The following is a 26,030-nucleotide window of genomic DNA, read 5'->3' as shown; positions in this document are numbered from 1 at the left end:
TACAGGTACTGTATATGTACAGTACATGCATGCCTGGATGGATGGCAATATTTGAATTTGTCTTTACCAAATGTATCCCTGACTTGTAAATCCCTGAGACGGTCTTCCTATTCAACAACATTAATATTTGATAATGCCCACTGCATAAAAAATGCTTCTCGCACCTGGATTTGATACACTTTACCCTTATTGGTTAAGAGTCTGTGTACGACACAGCATGCAGAACATGCCACGCACACGTACATGTACACTGTACGTGTACATGTACATACATCAGGAGATGAAGTCGGACAACTTGCAGAAAGAATACATGTACATTATAAAATACACAGAGAAATTCAAGAAAATGAAAGGGAAATTATAGAATATTATATATAGAATATATATCGTGTGATATTCATCATTTTGTTCATTTTATATAGGTGTTTATGAATAGGAATAATATATGCTTAGCCAGTCTTAAACTAACGTTTAAAACCTTGCTCAGGAGAAAACTGCTGATGCAATTTGGCTGCAAGAGTTGATCACTTCAAATCAAAGTAAAAGTATGAATTTTAATATAAGGATTTTGATTGTTCAAAAGGAACCAGGAAATGAATTTTTGTGTATGTCTGTACTTTTTTTCCATCTATCTTTTGCATTTTTCATACATTAAAAATTGACCAAGCATTTCTGGACAAGTGACGGCACTTTTGCTTTGATGTAAATCCAAGAAGACATGGTTCAGGTTGCATGTTTTCATGTTCAAATTTTGAACCCCAATTTGCTATCTGGGAACATTTCTTTGAAAAGGATTTATGCTGGATTATAGAGCAATAAATTACCAAAGAAAATAAAATCTGCCATAGCAGTGGTTTAAAAAATCTACACATTTTCTGTGCACAAATCAGTGCATGAACATTGATATTCAGCGCTTAAGTGCTTTTAAAATTGCATAATGTGCATTAGCAAAAAAACCAACAAAGCATCAAAATCTGGGTTAAAATTGCAAAACCAAGGTTAATTGAAACCTGAAAAATGCTATTTCAAGGGTCTTTAGTAAAATTTATGTAAGGGGACGGACTTTTTCAGTGTACTCTTTTGTCTGTGTAGTTAATTACAAGGGGAGCATACTTGTACAAGTCTATTATTTACCATTTTGTTACCCTTGGCAACATACATTATTCATGATGTCAACGTCATAACAAGCAAATCACCTTATTCCTTACCGCATTTTGATCGATTAGTTATTATGAGAATTTATTGCTGTGAAGCATTAATCGAGTCTTTGTACACGTAGTTAGTGGTATTACGTGGAGTCGATCCGCCTCCTGTGAGAATCGTTCAAGTATCGATAAAACGCGGCATGGTTGAGAGAAAGTGGCTTCTCGAAGTTAGATGTGAAGGTTGGATGAGCAAAGATAATTTTTGTGTTGTGTTTGGCCGCTTTCGTCTTTTAAAACCCCTTCGGCAGAGCACTGTCAGGTAAACCATTCATTCTAGCATCAGAATACTGTGCATTTAAAACAATAGCATGTTTCCTTGCAGTTAATTTTGAGTAGAATAATGACCAAAATCATGTTGGAGTGTGTGGCATGTTGTACTACACGTAGTATACCCGTACATATATGTGTGTTTATATGACAACGCGTCATGATGAACGGAGTACGTATAGTGCATTGTGTGTCATGCAGCCGGTGCCACGCTCTGCGTGCCCCCGCTCATGCTTACATGTAAATCGGTGCCCGTTCGCACTGAAAATTTTATTTAGTCAATTGACTAATAAAAAATAGTCATGGGTACTGTCTTATTTGACCAATAAATAAGTAGTCATGTACCAGCATTTTGACTAATTATAATTAGTCATGAAAAAGTGTCTTATTTGACTAATTTCTGAAATGATTAGTAATGACAAAAAAATAATTAGTAATGCACGAAAATTAATTAGTAATGCACAAAAATTAATTGGTAATGCACAAAAATTAATTAGTAATGCAAAAGAATTAATTTGTCTTCTGACTAATTGAACTATGCTGAAACTATGTTGGTTGGTCACACTGAACGCAATTCCAGAAATGAAAACAAACAACACAGGACTCAATATTTCAATTGAAGTCTGGAAGTTGACATCACACTTTAATAATACAGTATATTAACATTGTTCAAATTTGAAATACATTTCAAAATTTCAAACTTGTTTCTTATATGTACACTGGAATAACATGTATATGTACATTTATTTACATGTATTAACATGTCAAGTGCAATGACAACAATATACATTTATGTTGAGGTTTAAATAAAATATCACAGTTTATGTCCATAACCATAACATTTAAAAATTCTTTTCTCTTGAGCCAGTGAACTATCTCTGAATTTATGTGGTGCCCATTCCCTTAAAACCAAGTTCCACTCATTTGTGAAATAGCGTCTACAATCTTTCTCCTGTATTAGCTACATACAAAACAAATGAATGGATTAATAGCATCCCCCCCAAAAAAAGTCTCTATTATCTCAAAATTAATGAGGTTTGAATATATCTTTCCCACTTTTTTACATCTCAATAAAACATCAACCCATACTATCATATGCTAGAAATGCATTTTGATAAGGCAAAATGAACTTGTATAATATTCCAGTACATATATTATGGTAGAGGACTTTACATCAAAATGCAATGTACATGATGTATGTAATATTCTGCAAACCTCAAGTGCTACACGTGTTCATTAAAAGACCTTCGGTTGGAGAATCCTTATGAAATGGTTTGCGTGTGTGGCCCATGAGCCGATATCCCTGGTGGTGGTTATGCTTAACCTTTTTGACCGAAGGACGAATGATTTAATAATTTTTTTTTAAATAAGGATTTGACATTCAAGGTAAAATCAATCACACTGAAAGTTAGAGACTAAGTAAATATCAAAAGCTGGTAATTTGTCATGTGGATGAAGTTGCAAGCATGTACAGGCCATTCTGCCTTGTGGTGTCAGCAAGCCCCCCCCCTTTTTCAAGTTGAAGTCATTTCCAAACAACACCCTATTCCCCAAACCCCATACCCCCCATCACAGTCCCCAACAAGGATCTCCGCCACATGTCACATAATTTTAAAACTTGTTTTAATGACAGTTCTTTAGTTGCTCTATTAATAAACTCTTAGACATCTTAATTCACATCATAATCAAACACAAGACTGTACATGTATGTATGCAATGAAGTTATGCATGGTGGAGGTACTGAACTAGGATAGGTTTGTGGTAACGCCATGTACAAGGAAGAATCACGATGTTCCGAACCGTATGATACTGTTTGTAACGTCAAGTGTTCACCACTAGTTCTTCGCAGAACCACACACTCAAGGAGAGATTCTTCCTTGTACATGGTGTTACCGAAAACCTTACCTAGTTCACATTTAATATCATTGTCCAAACCTGAAGTACTACACATGTCCATTAACAGAACCCTATACCCCCAGTTCCCGACATAGATCTCTGCCGCGCCACCCAATTTTAAAACTTGTATTTAAATCTTACAAACATTAAAACTTGTTTTTAACAAGTAACAACAATAAACAAGTTGACTCTGGTCACTGGGTTGGGGCATCTTAATCCTCTTTCTTTTGTGTGAACTTGTTCAACCTTGAGATCAAAGTGAGTACCGTTTTCTGAACTGGACATTTGTCCTTAATACCCAGTAAGGCGATCTGCGTGAATTCCAGTGTTTTGATGTGTGTTACAGGGTACTTCAAATGAAAGACGTAGAAAGCACTCACAAAGCACGCGAAAGCTGTTACAATATCGCCACAGCAGCACACTTGTTCCCGTTCGACCATCAACTTGAATGATGTTGATGTGAGTAGACTTTTCTCATCCATGATGACACACACTGCTGGTCTGCACTTGCCATCATCATTCTGGTGAAAAAGTGACAGCAAATGTTTCCATGGCATATTTTAATGAAGGAAAAATGTGACAAAGACAGTAATATTTTAAAGGAAAATTCCACCATAGCAATATCTAAACCGCTCATTCTCGGTAAATGGCCCTGCGTGCCCTGCACGCTTCCTTTTACACGGTGAAAAGGCTCATTTTCGGTGGCATGCGGCTCTATGCACTCTTCCACATTCCTTCCACATAAAACTGTGAAATCTCAGTTTTCACGTCGGCTTTTGCCATCTCCAGTCAGCGATGGGTTAAGTATCATGTAAAATCCATCATCATTACATTCATTACATTTACCTGATCATCCTGGTAGGCGAATATGTCTTCCGTCAGGAGCTTTGGAACTGCTAAAGTAGCAGCTCTCTCTAGGGCATCTGTAGTTTACAAGAAATTATTAGAAAAAAAACCATGGTGAGGTGAAGTGAAAAGGCCGTTTGAACTGTGTGTTTAGACAACAGGTATTTTATCACAGAAATCATAAAATGGCAATCAAGAACATGTTGAAAGGCACATTCATGAGGAACTACAGGAAACCAAGTGTGTAAAACTCAACTCAATTTTGTTAGAAAAATGAAAAAGAAATCAACTGAAGTTTTAAATGACCACAGATATGTTAATCACAGAAAGAAAAAAAATCATCTTCATTTTGTCATTCCAAAGGAAAGGAAACCATAAACAATGTTCCTTTACCTCTGTCTCCATTTGAATCACTGATGTTTGTTGAGAGCTCCTCATCTTCTCCATCCTTCTGTTGACAGCGCCGGCCCTGATAGAGCTTCAGTATCCCGTCTCCATACTTGTTTAGGCCCTGACGAATCAGCTCGACTGCCCGTGATGTGCCATGAAGGCGCTGGAACTCAGAAAGAAACTGAAACAAAATGACAAATTTAGCTTGGAAAATTCAAAGCACTATGTCCAGCAAAAAGGAAGGAACTTAAATTCTTCAATTGACTTTGGATGGAAATACCTATAGACTCCTCAAAATCAGGCAAAACAGGCAGATGATTTGCCGTGCTGTCACAGATATGATCCCGCAAGCATGGTTTTGTGTCAAAGCAAATGGTCGCCATGTGGAGGACTAAGTCACACTTTTGAAATAAACTTGCCAGAAATGTTTTAAAGTTTTTCAGAATTAATTCTGTTGTCTGTTTTATCTAAAGCCCTGATCATTTAGCGCACGTCAGATTTCACCTAAACGTTTTAATTGTCTCTTGTGCAATCACGCATGAAACCTAATAAAGTGAAACTGGTGCCAAGAGAAGGAAGAGTTGTCAAAGTACATGTGAAAAAATATTGTATATATTGCTGCACCATAAAACAATGGGGCTTTAAAAATGTGTAGTTTTTTTACTCACTCTGTCTACTCAAGCAACACACACTGATTAAACTCATATATGGACGCACCTCATCTCCTTCATCCCGGAAGAGCCATGGGTAGGTCTCTTTCAGTGTCTGTGTACTGTACTTGCTGTTAATGATGGCTGAGCGTCTATCAGCATATGTTAACATCATACGCTGAGTCACTTCCTTGTAGTTTGGCCTCTTCTTAGTGCTTTCGACCTTCAACCATTCCGTGTGACGGTGTACTGAATTGTCATCTTCTGATGATTCCCTGGGTGGGCAGTAGTTTTCCAAGCCAAAGGCAGGTGGAAACTTTGATGACTTAGAAGGAATTTTTGCTGGGTGTCTGGCTGCTGGGGTCTGTCTTCGCTTCCTATCCACAACTTGAAGTGATGCCCTGATGTCCTTGTCTCTTTTTCGGGCATTCTGGAATTTATATTTCAACTTGGTGATCCACAAGGTCTAAGAAGCAAAAAACAGAAACATACATGCAATGAAAATTTCAAAAGACCACATGAAAGAGTTTATTTTTGTCAGACATCACTCATAATATTGTTGTATGCTCATCCTACACTCAACTAGGCTGGTTTGATAATCTAGTCCGTTTAAAACATTACCTCTTCGTCATGTTTGTACAAAAAATTGAAAACACTAACAGCCAAACTAAACATGCCAGCAACTAGATAGTTTTGTTCATAGTGGCTTTGGCAGACAAAAGGATCCAAGTACGCAAGTCACATTTGATGAAAATCATGTAGTTCTTAAAAACAAGCAATCATAACCAAGTGTAAAGTTGCTGTGGGGAAAATGGGGAATATAATCAACATGGTCAACTGCTGAGCCAATATCAAACAACTACACATCTTGGCATTATTGTTTGTCTGAAGCCTCAAACTCAAAATGAAATGTACAAAACATAATTAATGTTCCCTCTAATGTACACAGCATAGTAAAACAAATGGATTTTTGATGCATAACCCACAATCTTCTGCAAAGAAAGCTTTCCAACAACCTCATCTTGATGTTACTTCAATGTGAATCCTCTCTACTGAAGACAAACCTTTCTGTTTGCTGTATCCAATTCAGAAGAAAGGTTCGGAAACTTTGTCAAAAGCTGTTCAGCAACTCCTCCATACTGCTCTGAAGTAAGGTAGTACCTGCATGCATGAGAAATGTTGAAACTTGGCTTTATTCAATGATTGGCGATTTCAAGATCAAAGACATAAATCTAGAGTCCACTCCATCCTTGCATATCAGACTTTAACTCCCTTTGACATGTTGATTTGAACTGCTCAAATGGGTATTATGTCTAACAAGCACAACCGTCATCAAGCCAGACAATGTGTACATGCATAAGAACTGTTATTTTATTACTTTTTTTAGTTGCGTTCAGCATTGCACAGTCACAAGCGAGGCAGAATATTTAGAAAAATCTTTGAAGCCCTCAGCACTGTCGCTAGTTAACAGAAAAATCCATATTATTAAACTCACACTTTGTCGGCCTTCAGTGACTCTAAAATGATATCCAGAATTGCTGACTCGTTGGAGGCAGTAAGAGGCAGTCCAGAATTAACCTTCTGGGTTAATGCATCCGGGAAAAGAGGGAGCTTGTAGATACCAGCCAGCTTTGGAAGTTGCAGCAGCTACACTCACAGATGCTGCCATGTCATTCACAGGGCCCTGACATGCCTGATGTGGTTCCAATACGTCAGCTGATGCGCAACTCGCAGAAATACAGCCAGTGCTCTCTGGTAGAGATGGGGCACTGAGTAAGTGAAAAACTTATTAATGATAAGACTGTTTTCTATCGCTTGATCAGCAAGCTGTAGCACACTGTGGCTGATATGAGTTCTCGACGTCCGTCACGATTGTGCAAAATTTCTATGCTGATAAGGTACATTTACCTCACACATGTCACACGGGGGCAGGGCATTTTGTAAATAAATCTTTATAATTTTTTCTCACATGTATCAATTAAACAATACTGCTTTTTACAGGAAATCCGTTTAGACAAATAATCTTCCAGTTGCACTAATAAAAAACACATTGCATAGGCCCTTTAATCATGTTAATTCAAGTAAACAAAACCTACTTGAAATGTTTTATTTCAGGTAGATCTTTATTAGTAGTAGAAAACATGGCTCACCTGACAACCAATTGCACTGGCAGAACATCCACAACATTTATTCTTAGTGGGCCTGGAAGCAGATCCTGCTCCTCCACGTCAACAAACTCCTCAAAATCAGCATCCCAAGCTTGCAAATGGACATTCACCCCACCGAACTCCTTAGCAACTGCCCCATATAACTCTTTGCTAGTAGCCCCATTTTCACTGCTTGTAGCAATCTCAACTTTCTTCTTTTTCAGTCCATATATCAACAAAAACCTATGCCTGATAATAAAAAGAGATTTCTTGTGAATATTTTGCAGAGGCTACTATTCTGTACATGTACTTGTAGTAGTAAGAAGATAGTCTGTAAGATTTACAAAATATGGTGTCGCAGCACAACAATCTGTGAATAAGCTGTGTTGTATATGGCAAGGGGCAGATAGTCGGCAAGATCAGATATTCTGACGAGTCGTAACTCGTTTGTGTCAGAGACAGCATATGCATGAATGTGATGAATGTAGTCTTTTGTTTGAAGAACTCTGCATGCCAGAAGTAAAACCCCAGCAATGATGAAACTAGTGTCAACTTTTGCAAATGTGTACCCCCTATCTGTACTCTCAAGAACAACAGCAGAATCATGTGTGTACCATATCCCATTTGATGCTACCTTTGAGACCACATACACAAATTCAGATTTGCCCACTCGAGGCAAAATCAAGGAATGCATTTCCTTGGACAATGTTCTGACATGTACAAGATTTCCACCACTGTGTTCAACAACATCTTGCGTAAGAAAATCTGCCTTCCCTGATCTTAGCCATGCTTGATGGTATTCGTGTCTCTCTGCCAACGTCTTGCAGAGATTCTTGCGGTTCTTAGTTCTCCACGACACTTCCTTAAAAAAGAAATGTTTTCCCTCAAATCGCAGAGTCCAGCAAAACACAAGAGGACCAAACTCAAGCATTTGCTGTGGGTAATTTAACAGATAGTGAGCTTTTGGCTTCATTGTCACCTCGTGCTGTTCATAGTAGCTGGACAGAAACATTTCAATTAGGAATGTCAGGAACTCAGCTGTCACCCTAGTCACTCTTGGTGCCATTATGTACTCAACCACATCAAGAAATAATAACAGCACCCGCCATTTCTTGTCATCGTATGGCACTGTGTGACCAATCATCAATGGCAGAAGTCTAAGTAAACACCATGCTTGCGAAGCAGTTTGTCTAACCCTGAATGTTGCAGTTTCAGATGACATAGCACTTGGTTTGCTCCTAATGTCGCTCTCTCCATATTTGAAGGTTTTGATGGTGGCATTCAAATACTGCAGAGAAAAATATCCACTTCGAACACAGTGTTTGACTGTTACTTCAATCACTTTAGGAATAACACCCTCAAACAAATCATGGGCAATGTCATGAGGCAATCCAGTCATTATGTGGAAGTAGTTTAACTGATTGAACACTGATTCACATTTTAAGCCATACAAGTTCCACATTCCAGGATTTTCACGTATTATCTGCAGTTGATGATCAAATGCCTCCTTTGTTCGTGATTGCAGACTTTTTGAACACAGATGGTTCTTCAAAGTTTCTGTTGTAACATTGCATCCCCTACAGATACGACCACAGTGAAAACTAGAGAAACGTGTTTGTAAACAAACACAGAGCTGGTTCGGGACTGTTTTACCAACAAGATAAGTATTGTTGATCAAAGCTCTCAAACTAACCCAAATGCTGGGTTGAAAACGTGTACAAAGTCAAGGGGCTGAAATAAATATTGAAAAAACAAGAGTAAATCACATGACGACGTCATCATGACGTCATTTATATACAATAATTTCTGTATCAAGATTTTTGTTGGCTGTCACTTTGAAAACGAGCAAACATTCGAAAGGGTTCAAAATTGTGCCTTGGAAAGGTGTACAAAGTTAACGGGCAAAAAACCCCATTTGGAGAAACACTGCTCTTTTAAGTTCGTGTCACGTGATTTGCGCTTAAACTGAACAATTTTATGAAATATTACTTCATATTCGGACCCTTAGGCATATTACAAATAAAACAACACAGCGTAAAGTACCCGATTTCTCCTTTGTTCTTATAGTAATCTTGCGCCAAAGTTAAAGACTACTTGTTCACTTTTATTAAGTAGAAAAACGTGTACAAAACGTACGAGCAAATATTCAGGTCATCGTGACGTCATCCCTTTGAAATAAGTCGTGCATCAGGGTCTTTGTTGGCTATTACTTTGGGAACGATCAGAGACTGCAAAGTTACCGAAATTGTCGCTGAAAAACGTGTACAAAGTCAATGGGCTATAAACTTGTTTGCAGAAACACTGCTCCTTTAAGTTCGTGTCACGTGATTTGCGCTTAACCTGAACAATTTTTATGAAATATTACTTCATATTCGGACTCTTAGGCATATTTCAAATAAAATAACAGAGCGTAAAGTACCCGATTTCTCCTTTGTTCTGATAGTAATCTTGCGCCGAAGTTAAAGACTACTTGTTCACTTGTGTTAAGTAGAAAAACGTGTACAAAACCTATGGGGAAAAATGAAATATTCAAAAATGAATATAAAATAAGGGGATGATGTCATCATGACGTCATCCCTTTGCAATAAATCTTGCATCGGGGTCTTTGTTGGCTATAACTTTGGGAACGATCAAAGACTGCAAAGTTACCGAAATTGTCGCTCAAAAGCGTGTACAAAGTCAATGGGCTATAAACTTGTTTGCAGAAACACTGCTTCTTTAAGTTCGTGTCACGTGATTTGCGCCTAAACTGAACAGTTTTTATGAAATATTACTTCATATTCGGACTCTCAGGCATATTTCAAATAAAATAACAGAGCGTAAAGTACCCAATTTCTCCTTTGTTCTGATAGTAATCTTGCGCCGAAGTTAAAGACTACTTGTTCACTTGTGTTAAGTAGAAAAACGTGTACAAAACCCATGGGGAAAAATTAAATATTCAAAAATGAATATAAAATAAGGGGATGATGTCATCATGACGTCATCCCTTTGAAATAAATCTTGCATCGGCATCTTCGTTGGCTATCACTTTGGGAACGATCAAAGACTGCAAAGTTACCAAAATTGTCGCTCAAAAACGTGTACAAAGTCAATGGGCTATAAACTTGTTTGCAGAAACACTGCTTCTTTAAGTTCGTGTCACGTGATTTCCGCTTAAACTGGACAATTTTTACGAAATATTACTTCATATTCGGACTCTTAGGCATATTTCAAATAAAATAACAGGGCGTAAAGTACCCGATTTTGCCTTTGTTCTTATAGTAATCTTGCGCCGAAGTTAAAGACTACTTGTTCACTTGTGTCAAGTCGAAAAACGTGTACAAAACCTATGGGGAAAAATGAAATATTCAAAAATAAATATAAAATAAGGTGATGATGTCATCATGACGTCATCCCTTTGCAATAAATCTTGCATCGGGGTCTTCGTTGGCTATCACTTTGGGAACGATGAAAGACTGCAAAGTTACCAAAATTGTCGCTCAAAAACGTGTACAAAGTCAATGGGCTAGAAACACGTGTGTAGGAAAACTGCTCCTTTAATTTCATGTCACGTGATTTTTGTCTAAACTGGGAAAAACTTATGAAATATTATTTAATATTTGGACACTTGGGTATATTTGCGATCGAACGGAAGGGAAAATTTAGTCTGATTTCTTCTTCGTTCTGGTAGTAATTCTCCGTCGAAGTTGAGGACCGCTCACGCATTATGCGGGACAATGTGTGTACAAACCCTATGTTGTGCAACAACGCCATACATGGTTCAATATGGGACAGTTTCTTGAAAATTGAAAGCCCAGGCAGGTGTGACCGGAATTCTGCAATAGCGCCCTCATAGCCTGATATACGACAGTCCGAAAACTGTGTGCAATCTGTGTACAAAGTCTATGGGGGAAAATTAATTCTTCAAAAATCAATAATAAATAAACTACTTAAGTTATCACTGTGAATTTCTTCTAGGACCGTCCTTGGATGATCACACAACTATCCTCCAAGTTTGAAATTCTTCTGATTTTCCTAGGTGCCAAAGTGTAGGGGTAGAAAAACTTGGCTGAAGAAGAAGAAAAAAAAAAAAAAAAGGAAAGAAAAAAAAAAAAAACAGAACGATTTCAATACCTGGTTCGGCTGAACTGCCGAACCAGCTAATGAGTTTGAAACCCACCTACAGTATGAGCACCAAGGTTGTCAGCACTGATGAAAGATACTGTTCCAAAAAATGTATGATCAATATTATCTTTCTTTATACAGACACCTTCTGTTTCAAGTATTTGAATATCTCGTAACAGTGGTGCCATGATTGCATTCATGTCATACTTTTTCATGTGGCTAGCCAAGCACAACACTGCAAGCTGAATGACGTTCAGTTTAGAACGATATTTTGGTGAGATGTTCCCTAAAACAAAATATAAGCTACCAAACTTCATTTTCTGGATTCTATTTCACAGAGGGTTAGCAACATTGAACTCGTCATGGTAAAGCTGGACCTGCAGAGCTGTTCTATGAGCAGAAAACAACGCATTCCTCTTGAAATGAAGCCCATCACAGTAGTCTTCCAACACATCGTTTTGCGAGAAATGACCGCTATATACTTCTGCGAATACATCCTCTTTCTCTAACAATGCTCTTATAGTGTCTAAAATAGGAACATATTGAAATGTTTCATCAACACCATTTTCATCCTTTCCCAGTACATATTCGACTGGTGCAACAAAATTGAAGTGTTGTGATACATATCCCTCCAGTGCTTGCTTGGAGGAGAACTCTGTAAGTGCCTTTTCATACTGAGATTCTGTTAGTATATCTGAAAGCCCTAACTGGTTGAGTTCGTCCACATCAACACCAGCTCTCTCCAAAGTGGTAACAACTCCTTGAGACAAATCCTTACGGGAAGTTTGAAGTATTTCTGAAACACTCCTAGCCATGTAAGTGCATGCAGCACTTGATGTCTTATGTTCTTCTCTTAGTCCAAGTATTAAAGAGACAACATCATGATTTACATCAATGGGAACATCAGCTTCACCATTATCCTGGATAGCCTCTCTGTCACAAACACTCTCTTCACTGAGGGCCTCATCTTGGTCACTAATTTCATCATCTAGCTCATTTTGGATGACACGCTTGGTACAGTGTTCCATCCAGAAGTTGTGATGCTTTGATTTTATATGAAGCCGAAACTGCCTACTTTGTTTTTGTATTCGCTGGCAACCATCAATGCCACAATGAACTGGGTTGTCATTGTGAGCATGCTTATAATGCTTCAGAAGTTTTAAAAATGTTTGAGTACTGAAAACACAAGAACTGCAGGTAAAAACCATGCTTTGAGTGTAAAAGTGTACTGGTGAGTCCTCATCAACTGAGTACTTGTACATATACAAAAAATTTAGTCCTCTGCAATGTAATCACAAATCCAAAACCTCTCGCAGTTTTTGTATGCTTTTAGCTTAAACAAATTTTTTGTGAGGGGTTTTACCTGAAATACAAATGAAAGAAAAAAAGATGCATTATAAGCCATGGGTCTCACATGTACACGTATGATCAACAGGCTCACGACTCACGAGCATGCTTACATGTACGTTTACATGTACCAGGGGTGGATCCAGCAAGAAAGGAAGATTTGATATACATGTATATCATCTAGAGTGAGCAGGCTAAAGTTGGCAAAAACGCTTTTTAAAATGATGTTTGTGTCCTCGTCAGGGACTGTACCATTTCTGCAATTGTTGCATTTAATTTTCATGTCCCCCCCGGAAAATCCTCTATCTACCTCTGCATGCAGTATATATACAGTTCACATGACAAAAGAATGCTTCTTTAATTGGTCCCTTTGGGAATTTACTTAACATGCTCAGCAACAGGACTATAGTTTACATAATACTTATTTATTTTGTGACAGAACTCCAAACTGAACAAAACTAGCCTTTATACACATGAGGCATGCAACTAGGACATGACGAAAACCCAGGAAATTCAATCTATTCACGATTTTGTACTGTGTTTTTCAATTTTTGGTGATACAACTGAAGCAAAAAATGAGGCAATCAGCTGATGCGAGGAAAAGTTGCAAGCCTGACATGTATAGTCTTGAGAATATTACTGCAAAATGCAGGAAGTGAATTGCGCACCAATGTTTTAATGTCCAAAGAAAATCTGCTCAATGTGCATTGAATTTTTCTCCAGAACGTTTGCCAAAAGTCCCAAACAGCGGCCATCTTGATATAAAATAAAAAGTCTGCGTCCTTTTTTTGAAAAGCCCGGACAAAAACATTTATTCTTTTTTAATTGGCCTTGAAATTACTCATCTAGCACCATCTTAAAGACACAATCTTTCTGTGTGCAAAAGACTCTCAGACTACTTGAAGGCTGTTTCTGCACAATGAAAATGGCCTGATTAGGTCACATCAGACAGCGTACCGCATACTTACTGAACACTGTGGGTCATCCGTGGGCAAGTGTGCGATAGGCTGTCTGAGGTGATCTTCAAGCAGAGTCTTTTGCACATGATGAGACTGCATCTTTAATTACAGATTCCGCATACGATGCGCACCAGCATAATTAACACCCCCCCCCCCATTACTTTCGACATCAGTTGACCCCCCAAAAAACTAAAAAATTGGTAGGAATAAAAATTCATTGTAATGTTGTTCAATGTACATGTAGCAGATACTGAAACAGCCTACAAGCAAATTTGGAATTTGTTCCCAAGAAAATCCAAATAAAGTTACCTCAAAAAGTACTAAAATAGCAAATACAAATTTATCACTACTCACCTATATTCAGCCATTGTGTTGGTGGAGATGGCTACAACTATGCATTCACCGCAGCCTATGATGTGAATCACAACTGTAAATGAGAAAGGATCAGGTTCATTTTTTACAATGAAATAGGCCACTTGATATGAATCTAATAGGGAATATTACTGCATCTGTAGTGAATGATTTCATGCATGACCCACATGTCAACAGACCTTTCCTTACTCGGCTGCTTGTTGACGACCTATGACGTCATGTAAAATGTTACGTGTAGTTGAATGCTTTCCAAAACTCAACAACATAATTATATCCAACATTATTACTGCCTTTTGTGTAATAATGTACTCAGTATATCCTGACATAAAGCAGCCATCAAAAAGTCTGCGGAACCATGTGATGTTCGGAGCAACCTCATTCTAATGGTGATTATTAGCGGCTGTGTTACACACCGCGAAGTAGACCATAGGATGAGGTTAAAATGGCTACTGGTGCTCATTGACATTTTGGCCTATAAAATAGTGAAATTTTGGCTTTATTTCTCGCGTTGCGACTCTGCCATTTGTTAGACCTACTGCAGTGATGCACTCCTCAGAAAATGAATTTCACACGCCAGCGCACTTAGATGTTCACCTCTATTTTTTGCGTTTGTTTGCGTTACAAAAGGTGGGTCACGCAGTGCAGTGTTGAAACCTCGCCCATCCTGCTTTTTGTTATTCGCAAGAGCCACTGAAGGCGTCAATGAACATTGAAGTGCACTTGCGTGTGGACTTAATTTTCAAAGGAGTGCATCACTGCAGTAACGAATGACAGAGTCACGACACAAGAAATAGAGGCCAAGGAAAGGCTGCTCATGCTGATGGGCTCCCAAAATTGTGGATTTCTGATTTCCTTTGGTGAGTATATGCCCCCGAGAGATAGTGGGTTCATAGGAAGCGTCTTTATACGTTTTTTTCTATAGACCTGAGTAGGGCCAAGGAAGAATACGAAGGGAGTCCAGTAAGAGTGATCGTTACTTTTAGCACCCGGTTCCTATAATAAAGAAACAAAGTCCACTTTTACAAAATAACTCACCTAGATAAGTTGGCAATGATGTCCGCTTTGATATTGTGGTTGTGATAAGAAGTCAGGGCAAACATTGCAACACAGACAGCAAGACGGGCTAGGCCTACAGCAGACTCGAACGTGATAAAATTATCGAGGAATATAACGTTAGTCTGGTGCCATGACCGTTGATGAATAGTAACTAACGTTAGCAGTCCCTGGGTCTAGTTGCCAAACTAGAAAATGGCGTGACTCGATAGACCGGTCGTTTTCAAGTTTGCCAGAGGCGGCCGAGAAAATTGTATTTTCATCCTGAAATGTCAGTGAAATTTTTCTAAAGCAGATATGTTAGGATTGAAGAATGACTAACGTTACTAGGCCTACTAGAGTTCAAAATCTCATTTATTTTGTAGAAGTGGACTTTGTTGTCTTATTATGGGAACCGGGCACTAAAAGTAACTGGCCCTAGGGAAAGAATTCCATATACGAAGTTCACTCATTTGTCCCTAAAATGATTAATCAACCCCCAGAAAGCAATTACACGTCATAGAAGTCAATTTCAGGAGTGAGAAAATACAAGCATTTTCATAGTCGACACAATTTCTCAGACCAGTTTCATAGGGTTTGTACACAAGGTGTCAAGTGAACTTCGTAGGCCTATATGGAACTCTTTCCGGCCCCTACATGCCCTAGGCCTATACCATGTAGGCCTAGGCTATACTCCTTCCTCCATGGTGTAACGTCAGGCCTCCATGCATGACCGGGCCTGTCATGCCTACCCGCGCCCGCTTCACTTTTACCAAGCCTTACCTTCACTGCAGATAAGAAGGTCCGGCCATATCATAAAGTAGAATTTCCTACATGTTAGACCTATTTGTTTTTTACTTTACATTTGATATGTGCTACATGTATATTTATACCCACCTTCACGTATCTCTGGGGCACAGCTTGACCCAGCCCAGCTCAGTCAATTTGGCAATGCAATATGGCGAAGAGACGTCGTAAACGTTCGCCGCATACAGTTCGTGTATATGGTGTGATACACTGCCCCAGAAGTCCCTACTGTTTGATATTATTATGCGTGCAACCACCGAGAAAGGTTGTGAAACCCGGTAAGTTCAAATTGTCAAAATTGACCAAAGTTGTCGCACAATTTTCGCGCTCTATCGCTGTGGTTAGTTCTGAGTGAAAACGTTTGTCAGCAACTTCGTCGTGCAAAAAATAATTCGTCAGGTAATACTTTCATGACGATGTACGTTAGTCAATTCACGTCTGGTAAAATAGTCCATCAAGCAGATTGGTCTTTCACAAATTTTAATTTGTCCAGCTATTTTAAGGATTGGTCTTACAGCTTTTTTAATTCGTCAGTCTCCTGCTCAAGATAGTCAATTGACTAAATGCTTGCATGACTAATATTTTCCCCCCTATTTGACGATTATTTCACCCCGATTGACTAATTAAACTTTTCAGTGCGTGCTAAGTTATTTTGCCTTCGCTCCGTAGCATGACTCTCTTTGGGTGGTCATTGAACATGTTAAAATTGCATTCAGTGTATAACATCGGCCTAATAGGATGTATGTAAATGCACTTGCACGTAAAGAAATGGATGCTCATTTTTGGAAATATTTCATTGAATTCATAGTCTATAGTGTGCCGTACGTACCGGTGTGTCGCTCCTGTGCACTTTGACTTACAAGTTCAGTGGTCGTCACCGTGGGTGAGGAAACTATACATTAATTATTGCCCTGTTTGAGATGTCAAAGGACATGAAACTATTTTTGTGTGTGCCATTACATATGTATCAATAGTGGAATTTTATTTTATTAATTTATTTATGGAATAGTCAAAGTGATTTTATTTTTCTAGTTTGTACCATTGTAGGGTTTTTTTCCCCTTGGGAATTCCTGGTCAGCGAATAAAATTCTGATGTAACATATCAAGTGTGTGACTGTCGGGTCCCTTTGATGCTGTAGACCTGAATCCCTTTTAAGGAGGGGTTCGACCCGGGGCATCCCCGATCGGCGTGCCGCTTCATAAGCAAACTATGAGATAACTTTAACAGGTGGAAAGGCTTCCGGTAGCACCATGCAAAAGAATATGTCTCTCTTGTGAGTACGTGTGGTTCTAAAAATATTTCCAAATAGGTCACTTGGGAGACATTTTGTAGTAAATTTTTCAACATTAAGGAGACATTAGTCATTAGGGAGACATTTCAATGTGTCCCTAATGCTCCAACTACCAAAAGAAGGAACATTTCTACCGTCCACATTTTGACAGATGATAGATAGGGTCTGAAAAGGAAAACATGCAAAGTTCGGTTCAGATCGGATTAGGGAATATTGAATTATTGGACGGTAAAGTTTGAAATATTTTGTGCACGTTCCTATAGGAACGTCTCCCAAGTGACCTATTTTTGGTAATAACAAGAACCGGCGGTATACTTAACGTTTCGGACTGCGCACGCAGTCCTTCACTACGAATTGCCTGAAATTCCACTGAGATAACTTTACTTACAATCTCCCTCCATCTTTAGCATCTGCGTCCAGGTGGCCATTGATTTGTTGTACTATAAAGAAAGGAACAGAAAAAATAATAATAAAAAAAGAGCTAAAAGTCACGAACAAATTGAATGACGGTTTTGCCCAATTTCATCCAAGTTATTATAAATTTGAATTTCTACTCAAGGAACACCCCCCTTTTATGTAGCTAATCCAGATGGTGTAGAGCAAAGGGTTGATATGGACATTATAAAACCTCATGTCACGCACACGCGTAATCGTTTACACTGTACGTGCTCTGAAGCCAATTTGTCTACTCCACAGGCTACATGTCGTACATGTATACGAATGATACGCACTCACATGCGTGTGTGTAAGTGCACGCACGGGTCCACACACGGGTGGCTTGTTTGCCGTGTGGATTCCGTGCGTGAGGCTAAATTATCCCTCCGGAAAAAAGCCCCTTGGACAATGCTACGTGCAGACTGAAAAGCTCGCAACAATGCCCATTCTCTGTGGAGTGTAAACGATTACGCGTGTGAGTGACATGAGGTTTTACTACATGTATGTCTAGATCGGCCCTTTGCTCTACACCATCTATATAAGATATAGATATTATAGATGAAAATTGACATCATTTGACAAGTCAAGTGATAGTGATTGTTATTTTAATCTATTTGTGTATTTTTTATGAATTTTCAACTTGCAAAAAAATTGCCTAACCTCATCACTGAAGTATACTTGACATCCTTTATGGATTTGTAAACCCCCAAAAACAGCTCAGCGATTTTTCACCACAATTGCAAAACTCTCGTTTCGATTTAAATAAATGTAAACATAAAATAAATTAACTGACAAAAATTGCCCAACTTCATCACTGAAGTATAATTATTTTTGAACAAATTCAAGTACATAGTAACTAAGCTAAAGTCTTTTCAATTAAGTGGCACATTTAGTTCTGCTGGTATTTTTCACAGTAAACACAGTGTTGGTGTTGAACGTTCTTGACTTTGACTATGACATCGAAAATTCAATATTTGTCAGGGCCACAATTGCCTTTCGTTATAACGGTAATTGAAAGCCGGATATTAAATGAAAAGAGGGGAAATACCTCGTTTGATTCGAGACTGTGCAAACTAATATTTTTTGTTTTTATCGAGTAGAAATTCTCATTAATGATAACTTGGATGCACTTGGACAAAACTGTCATTCAAGTATCCTCTTGAAATGGAGCAAAGATTTTTCCTGGTACATTTATTTTGACCTAGATGACTTTGTATTTGGCCCTAATTGCTTATAAAGACACGATCTTGCCTCACTTTTGCATACTGAGGCTTGGCGTGTACTGCTGCTTTAAGTGCAACCTTTGTGTTCAATACCGTTAGTTCAACAGTTTGCAAGAGCCACCATCATCATGAATCGATTCATCGTTTTGCTGCTGCTTTGCGCCATTGCAGGTGAGTTGATCATTGTGTAGACTCCGTTGGTGTCGTGTCGATTTTGTGGTTGTATGTCAGTTTATCATATCTTAGTGTTCCGTAATGCAGTCTTCAGAATATTCACCTTGCTCTAATCCGCTCAATGGGTCCCTGAGCGAACAAACGACGATAATGTAAAGCTTTACACACTTGTTCGCCTGCACCCCCGACATAGCGCATGCAGTGCACCTCACAGGCTAGGTATCTTTCAGACCCTCGTGTGTACTCCCCGTGAACAATGGAAACTAAAAACATGTATATTTGACAATTAGAGAATGCATACGCAATCTGAGATTCCCATTCAGCAGCGAGCCGGTCACGTGACCAGACTTTCCTCACATTCCGTACAATCCCACTCACTGTGTACAACTGGAGAGCAGTTAATGAATGTTCATTTTTGTTCAGAATATGCACATATGTACATACAACAAGGGCGGCAGTAAACACTAGTGACATACTTAGGCAAACCTGAAAGCAAGTAAGTTACTTAAGATTTTACCGGGTAAATTTTACCAATCCTGTGCGAGTTATCCTTTAAACACGATACACTGAACTCGACACATACAGTATTTTGGTAACGTTACTTGACGCTGTGCCTTGGTTGTCTTTACTACAGATCACGCGACCACCACATTAACTCCTTTAACAAAGCCAGATCTATTAATTATCTTAATATTGTAAGGATAGTATCGGTCCCAATCATAACAGAATCGTACTGTATGTAATTGACAGTGAATAAACTCGTTGTTCTGTTGGTTGCCAGATATCAAAACCCAAGGGGGAAAAACGAAACGTATACCTGACCTAAGCGAACCAACTGCGGTCAGGCTAGCAAACAACAAGGTTGAACAGATCCTTAAAATCAACGCAATTTGGGATAGAGGTCACAGGGGCGTGCAACCGTGAAGGCCTCAACCATACCAGACCAAATCTTTATTATACCCTCTCTTGACCGCTCGACCGTTACTATAAAAGGATATACAAGGATAAATTCACTTCATTCTAATTCACTTCGGCGCTCAACCGAACGAATACACATTACTCCGGATTTTGAAATAACTTTGAGTGTTAACATTTCAATTAATATTTAGGGGCCACTAAAAATGTATTTTTAAAATTTTTCTTCTTATTTCAAAGGCCTGGTTTTTCCTTCGGCGCTACAGTTCATGCCGTGACATCAATGGCATGTTGAGGCATGTTAAATATCATACCACGATGGTAGGCGACAGTAATTTCCCGTTACAGCGCTTCCTAATGCTCTTCCAGAGTTCTCCCACTGATTAGGCCTACACTCTTGGCCATCACTCTCGGTGTAGAAGCTACTGACAGTCCAACAAGAAAATCAAGCTTCACTCGAACATGGCAAATACACGTAATGAGACCTGAAATGAATACAAAAATGGAAATTACTGATGCATCAAGAGAAATCTAATTCTTAGGGAAATCAGCTGAGTATTTCTGAATGTTTTTCTGTTTCACGGTTTTTGGTTGATGAATTCGTCAAGTATTGGTGTTGCGGGGATCCAGAAGCAGTAACTCACTCATCTTATCCATATATAAACCAGGGGCGTAGCCACAGAGATGGACATGGGGGAACGTCCCCCCCCCGCACCCACACAAATGTACACACACACAAATTCCACGTGCTGCCCAGGGGCCCCCCAATTAAAAAAAACCAAAAACAGGTTAAATGGATACTGAATAGGGTTTAGTAACAAAAGCTTGCCCCCAAAACGATATCACTGAAAGCTGGTGCCCCAAAAGATACTTGTGCCCCCCACTAGTAAAATCATAGCTACGCCACTACCATTAGCGCACCCATTTGGGTTTTAACTCATCTAAAATATTGCGTCAGGGAAAAGCGGAACATTTTACCAGAACAAAAAAATCCATATCTGGGAAAAATCTGATGAAATGCTCTTAGATTTTTTTCTGAAATTGTATGTTATGAGGTTGGTGCCGTCGTGTTCTTTCAAATTCAACGTTGGCTCGGTAGAACAATTTTTTGGTGACTTTTACGTCGGTTTTCTTTCATATTTTTTTTCTGTTTTTTTCTTTATAGTACAACAAATCAATGGCCACCCGGACGCAGACGCTAAACATGGAGGGAATTTGTAAGTAAAGTTATCTCTTAGAATAAATATTTAGAAAGACATTCGTACCTCTCTCTAACATTAATAAGGGAACAAACATTTGCTTGGCCGGACTTCTGCAACTATGTTTAAGACCACAGGGGCTTTGAAATCTGATGACTTTTCCGAACATATAGCAGGGGCCATTATACAAGCTTGATTGTTATCGGATTCACGAATGAAGTCAATAAATACCTTATTATTCGTATATATACACTTCATGGACTCGCAATTTTGTAGGGCCTTTACCTATCCATGTTCACGGGCCACTGTCAAATGACTGTTTCTGCCTTTATAACTCTACATGCCAACAAGAACTGGACCATCTACTTAACTACGATGGCTTTATATTGCCAGTGGTGATCTGCAAGAAAAATAGAAAAAAGTTTAAATGTGTTAACTCGGATATGTTGTTTTGTCAATAACATCAAAAGCGACACCTCAAAATGAATATGCACTCGAATTTGACAATTTTAATTTGATAAGAAAATTACTTCGCTTTTTGGGGGTAATTTATTTGTCAACCCAGAAGTTCACTGAAGAGCGTACGATATACGTTGATATAAAATTTTGTGGTCGTTTCAAGAAGTTTACCGTCACTGCTCTTTTTTGGCAGTTTTATACTTTGAATGTGTTTTCAACAAAATGGTTCTCATACCACTAAAATTCCCAAAGAAAATTTTGATTCTTTGAATAAAAGATACCCTTCAACATTGTGACACCAAAAAAGATTGGTGAAGCAATTAATGTTTGTATCTACGTTTGACACTTAGGCAAACAGATTAAGTTCTTATGGGTTTAAATTATTTAATATCTTTATTAGTTTACTGAAATTCTTTAACAATCAGGCACTATTGTTTAATGCTTCGACCTCAGCAAACCATACATGTAGTTCACGCACATAGTGATATACTGTGCCATTAATTAAGCAGTACCAACTACACGTGTAGAATTGATTTGGTCTAACTTGACATGTGCATCAGAAAGCAGCAATCTTGTCCGTGTCTTATTGCATTTAAAGTCAGATTATAGCAAAGCATAGGACACTATAAATTACTAATAATCGTTTCAGCAGTTTAAAATGTAATTGCTCTTTGACCCTACATTCCCTTGGCTACACAACCCACTCACCATTGAGGAATTGATTTAGCTTTTTTAACGTAAATACATTTAAAAATTGCCACAGCGCCTCTTGAACCTAGTGCAATATAGCGTATAAGACTTTGACATAATCTTTGTTCACACTGGTGCTAGCTGTTATTTTGTTAACCGTGGAGTGCAGTTTGTTGAGCAGTGTATGACACTGGTAAGCACAAAACGTTTACGTTATAGAAGGTGTTATAATCTTGGACGTATTTTATGCAGGGCTTACCGTGCCAATTATTGTGGCGCGACTCTCTACGAGAAAGTACGTGAGACTTGCCATGCCTTCCGTGGAGTCTCCAACCAAGGTAGTGAAGTCAAAATCAACTTGAAATACTGTCACTCACCAGTGGCGTAGCCAAGCGAGACAAGGTTCAGCTAGGCCCTGTGGGAACGTGTGCTTTCCCTCTTGCCTAGCTATACCACTGTGTCTCACTAACCTTTTCTCGAGCAAAAACACCCAAGCTAATAGAATATGAGTATTGAAGCTGCCCCTCCACTTTCTCAGGAAGGGTATTCCAAAAGAAGAGATTTCATTTTCTAAGAACGTGAAAGCAAAGCACTTTTAACCGATGCTGTCATAAAAACTCATTCTCTCCAGAAATTGCAGAAACTGAAAACTGAAATCAAGAAAAGTGTTCTTTCAATTCCCTCTCTTTTTGGTTTCCCTTTTATGTTTCGCTTCTTTTCTTCCCCATAATTTTTGGGGGGGTCTCACCTTGATCCCCTTGATATATGCATGTCTCCATCAACAAACTGTACACGTCATGCAGAAGCAGGCTGCAGAAGGACGTTGTCTTTATGTAAATAAGTCTCCTGTTTCTTCCCGCTCTGTTTATTCGTGGAAGAGTCGATTTTTTAAGGTAGGGCTGATGGTAACATACAAAAGACAGAGTTATTTTGGGTGAAAACAAAATCATCATGGCACTTCTGTTTTCTCGTCACCTGTGATGCAGAGTTTCTGGATTCAAAGGACGCCAGCACATTCTTGTTTGGACGTGGTATTGGAAAGCGAGGTTTGCACCATGAATGCTGCACTGAAGGATGCAGCATCGAGGAGATTTATGAATCCTGCTAAAGGAGACACCAACACCGACCGAGCTAAACTTCTTGCCGAAATAAATATCAAGTAAATGGCATTTCCTTCCCTTTATGACAGTTTGCGAACATTGAATGGGCAGGTCCTAGTTTAAAACCTTTTACCTCCCATTGCTTGGGGAATAGATTATACCCTGGAAGCCTCAGCTGTCTCGAAATAAATTTTGACCTCTTAATTGTATTGCAAAAAACACTTTACAAAAAAACATTTTCGAAGTCTCGATCCAACCAAATCGATCCAACTTTTCTCCTTGCGCAGAACTGAACAGATCAACAGATCAGGTCCCTCACAGTAGAAATGAAGTATATTACAAGACACAACAGCTTACTTCTCAAACTAAGACAACCTTCTTGTTAAGACAACTGTGTTCGTTTGTTTGAACATCGACAATTGCTCGATATTTTATAGGAAGTGTTATGTTTAACAAAGCATTTTAAAAACGAAGAATGACTCCTCTTTGCAGTGAGCGTATGGGCTATATATGAAACCCGGATAGTGTTTTAAAGCACAAAGAAAAATACATTTTCGTACCATATCCACGCTTACGCATTGTTTAGTGTTCTTCCTTCGGTAAATACATCTTTATAAAAAGGCCGACTATGCAGGGCCTATTATAAGATTGCCCGGTTCTTGGTTTTCTTTCTTCTCTTACTGTTCCGTTTTTTTTTTCAACAAGATTTTAACCTGCAAGCATGAAGGATTAAAGTTTACCTGCAAAACAGTCAGTTTGTAAACTGCGTGATGATTTTTAAAATGTGTAGGGGCTATCTTCTGCATGATTCAGAACTTCGAACTGATATGTAAGATAACGGTCCGAGACATAATTCTATAGTTAATGTGGTGAAGACTACATTTATCTATATAACCAAAGTTTTCGAAGCAAAAGGAGTAACTTAGAGAAAAGTCTCCTACAATTGTCATTGATCCAGCTAATTATAGGGCCATTAGTTGTAGGATTCAAGGACACCTTTTTGTAGTTTCTTGGGCGCTAGGTTCTTATGGGGAACTTTTCTCTAATGTGACTGTTCTATTATTACACTCCATACATACCCTCTATTTACTATGCATGGAGTAGTAGGCGTAGGACAATTCTGGACCAGCCCCCCTTTCACCTTTTTCACCAAACCCTCGATGACCTCATCGACTAAACCCCCCTATACCTCATGGACGGTTTATTCGTGACTCACCGGGACTCCCCCTGTTACTTGTGACTTCTCCGGGACTTTCCTAATTCTCAGAAAAATTCACTCTCCCTTGAAGCTTTGAGAAAAAATGAAATATTATTTTAAAGACCTTTATATATAAAAAGAGACAATGAACACTGAAACGAACCCCGTCTCATTGGGATTTAATATATTTAACAGTATTTTTATCCGACTTTGTCAAACTACATGACATTCAATTACCACCGGCAAAACGCTGACAACACACCAAGCCCGAATTAGTAAGGCAATTCGAGCGAGTCAACAACAGTTTAAAAGTCTTCCACGACAATCATATCGTGAACTCTTACAGACAGCACAAGACAACAACATTTCATTTAAAGCCACGGGCACCAAGGGCAATGCACTACGAAAAGACCTAATCACCGCGATTAAAGCTTACATTAAACTGGAACGATTGAAGAGGTAAATATTCGAAGAATCCAGCATTTTAAAGGCGGCTATAGACATTGGGAACTGATACCTACTTTCCTTGCCAACGATTTGCTGCTGTCTTTGAATTTCACAAAAGGTACATCAAAGACAAAGCGTTGGCCGAATTTAATGATGTTGGTTCTTACAAGTTGCAGATGGCTTTAAGATTAAAGTTTAACATTTAGTTTAAAATTGAGAAGCCCAGTGCCGAAACTAAACTCGGTGTTTTCACATTTACAAGCAAAAACAATGCGGTCATTTCTAAACAACAAGTCAAAGACGTGTTTAACCAACAAATTGTCAAGCATTTAGAAGACGTCGAAGCACACGAACAGAGGGGCTCCTTCTGGGTGTTTTATAAAGTTGTCGCGTTTTACATTAACGTGGTTAAGTTTAACCCGGTTAGGGCAACGTACATCTCATTGCCCAAAAAACTAAAAACCTAGAAAGTAATCATCAACTTCCAAAACGAACAAGACCAACAGTGCATTCATTGGGCGTTGAGAGCTGCTTTAAAATTATATTCAGACAACATCAAAAATCAGTTGGAAACTAATCCAGATTACAAAATACACGAGGAGCGTACATAAACTTTTCAAACGTGGCCTTTCTAACACCCATTTCATAAATTCAACGTATTTGGTTACATGGGCAAGGACGGCATCTACATGTACACACTTTAGAAAACCAAACGCCCATTAATTTACTATATTTTACCTAAGGAGTCCGGCGATCCGATTATCTTACTCTATTTTACTCGAGGTGAAAAAGCTCATTACTGTTAGATTGAGAACTTTTCTCGATTGATGGGTGACATTAACAACACGACGGCAAATCACACTGGTGTTTCAATTG

General features: G+C 38.7%; 2 protein-coding genes across 2 annotated transcripts; one reads left to right on the top strand and one right to left on the bottom strand.

The window, feature by feature from the left end:
* Nucleotides 1–1,027: 1,027 nt before the first annotated feature.
* Nucleotides 1,028–24,263, top strand: LOC110990823 (insulin-like peptide 02). The gene is made up of 6 exons (XM_087142621.1): nt 1,028–1,464; nt 16,831–16,905; nt 19,072–19,143; nt 21,227–21,278; nt 22,662–22,747; nt 23,396–24,263. The coding sequence occupies exons 3-6, from the start codon at nt 19,101–19,103 to the stop codon at nt 23,515–23,517; spliced, it is 303 nt and encodes a 100-aa protein (XP_086998747.1). The 5' UTR covers nt 1,028–1,464; nt 16,831–16,905; nt 19,072–19,100; the 3' UTR covers nt 23,518–24,263.
* On the bottom strand, nt 2,083–11,822 carry LOC147797753 (uncharacterized). The gene is made up of 8 exons (XM_087142484.1): nt 11,713–11,822; nt 8,475–8,597; nt 7,405–7,650; nt 6,319–6,415; nt 5,322–5,720; nt 4,608–4,785; nt 4,215–4,291; nt 2,083–3,889 (listed from the first exon to the last, which is right to left on the bottom strand). The coding sequence occupies exons 1-8, from the start codon at nt 11,820–11,822 to the stop codon at nt 3,581–3,583; spliced, it is 1,539 nt and encodes a 512-aa protein (XP_086998610.1). The 3' UTR covers nt 2,083–3,580.
* Nucleotides 24,264–26,030: the final 1,767 nt, after the last annotated feature.

Source organism: Acanthaster planci, linkage group LG10, assembly GCF_054643075.1.
Source record: "Acanthaster planci isolate LZ-2023a linkage group LG10, COTS_SCS, whole genome shotgun sequence".
Lineage (NCBI taxonomy): Eukaryota > Metazoa > Echinodermata > Asteroidea > Valvatida > Acanthasteridae > Acanthaster > Acanthaster planci.
This window is presented reverse-complemented; position numbering and strand designations above follow the sequence as displayed.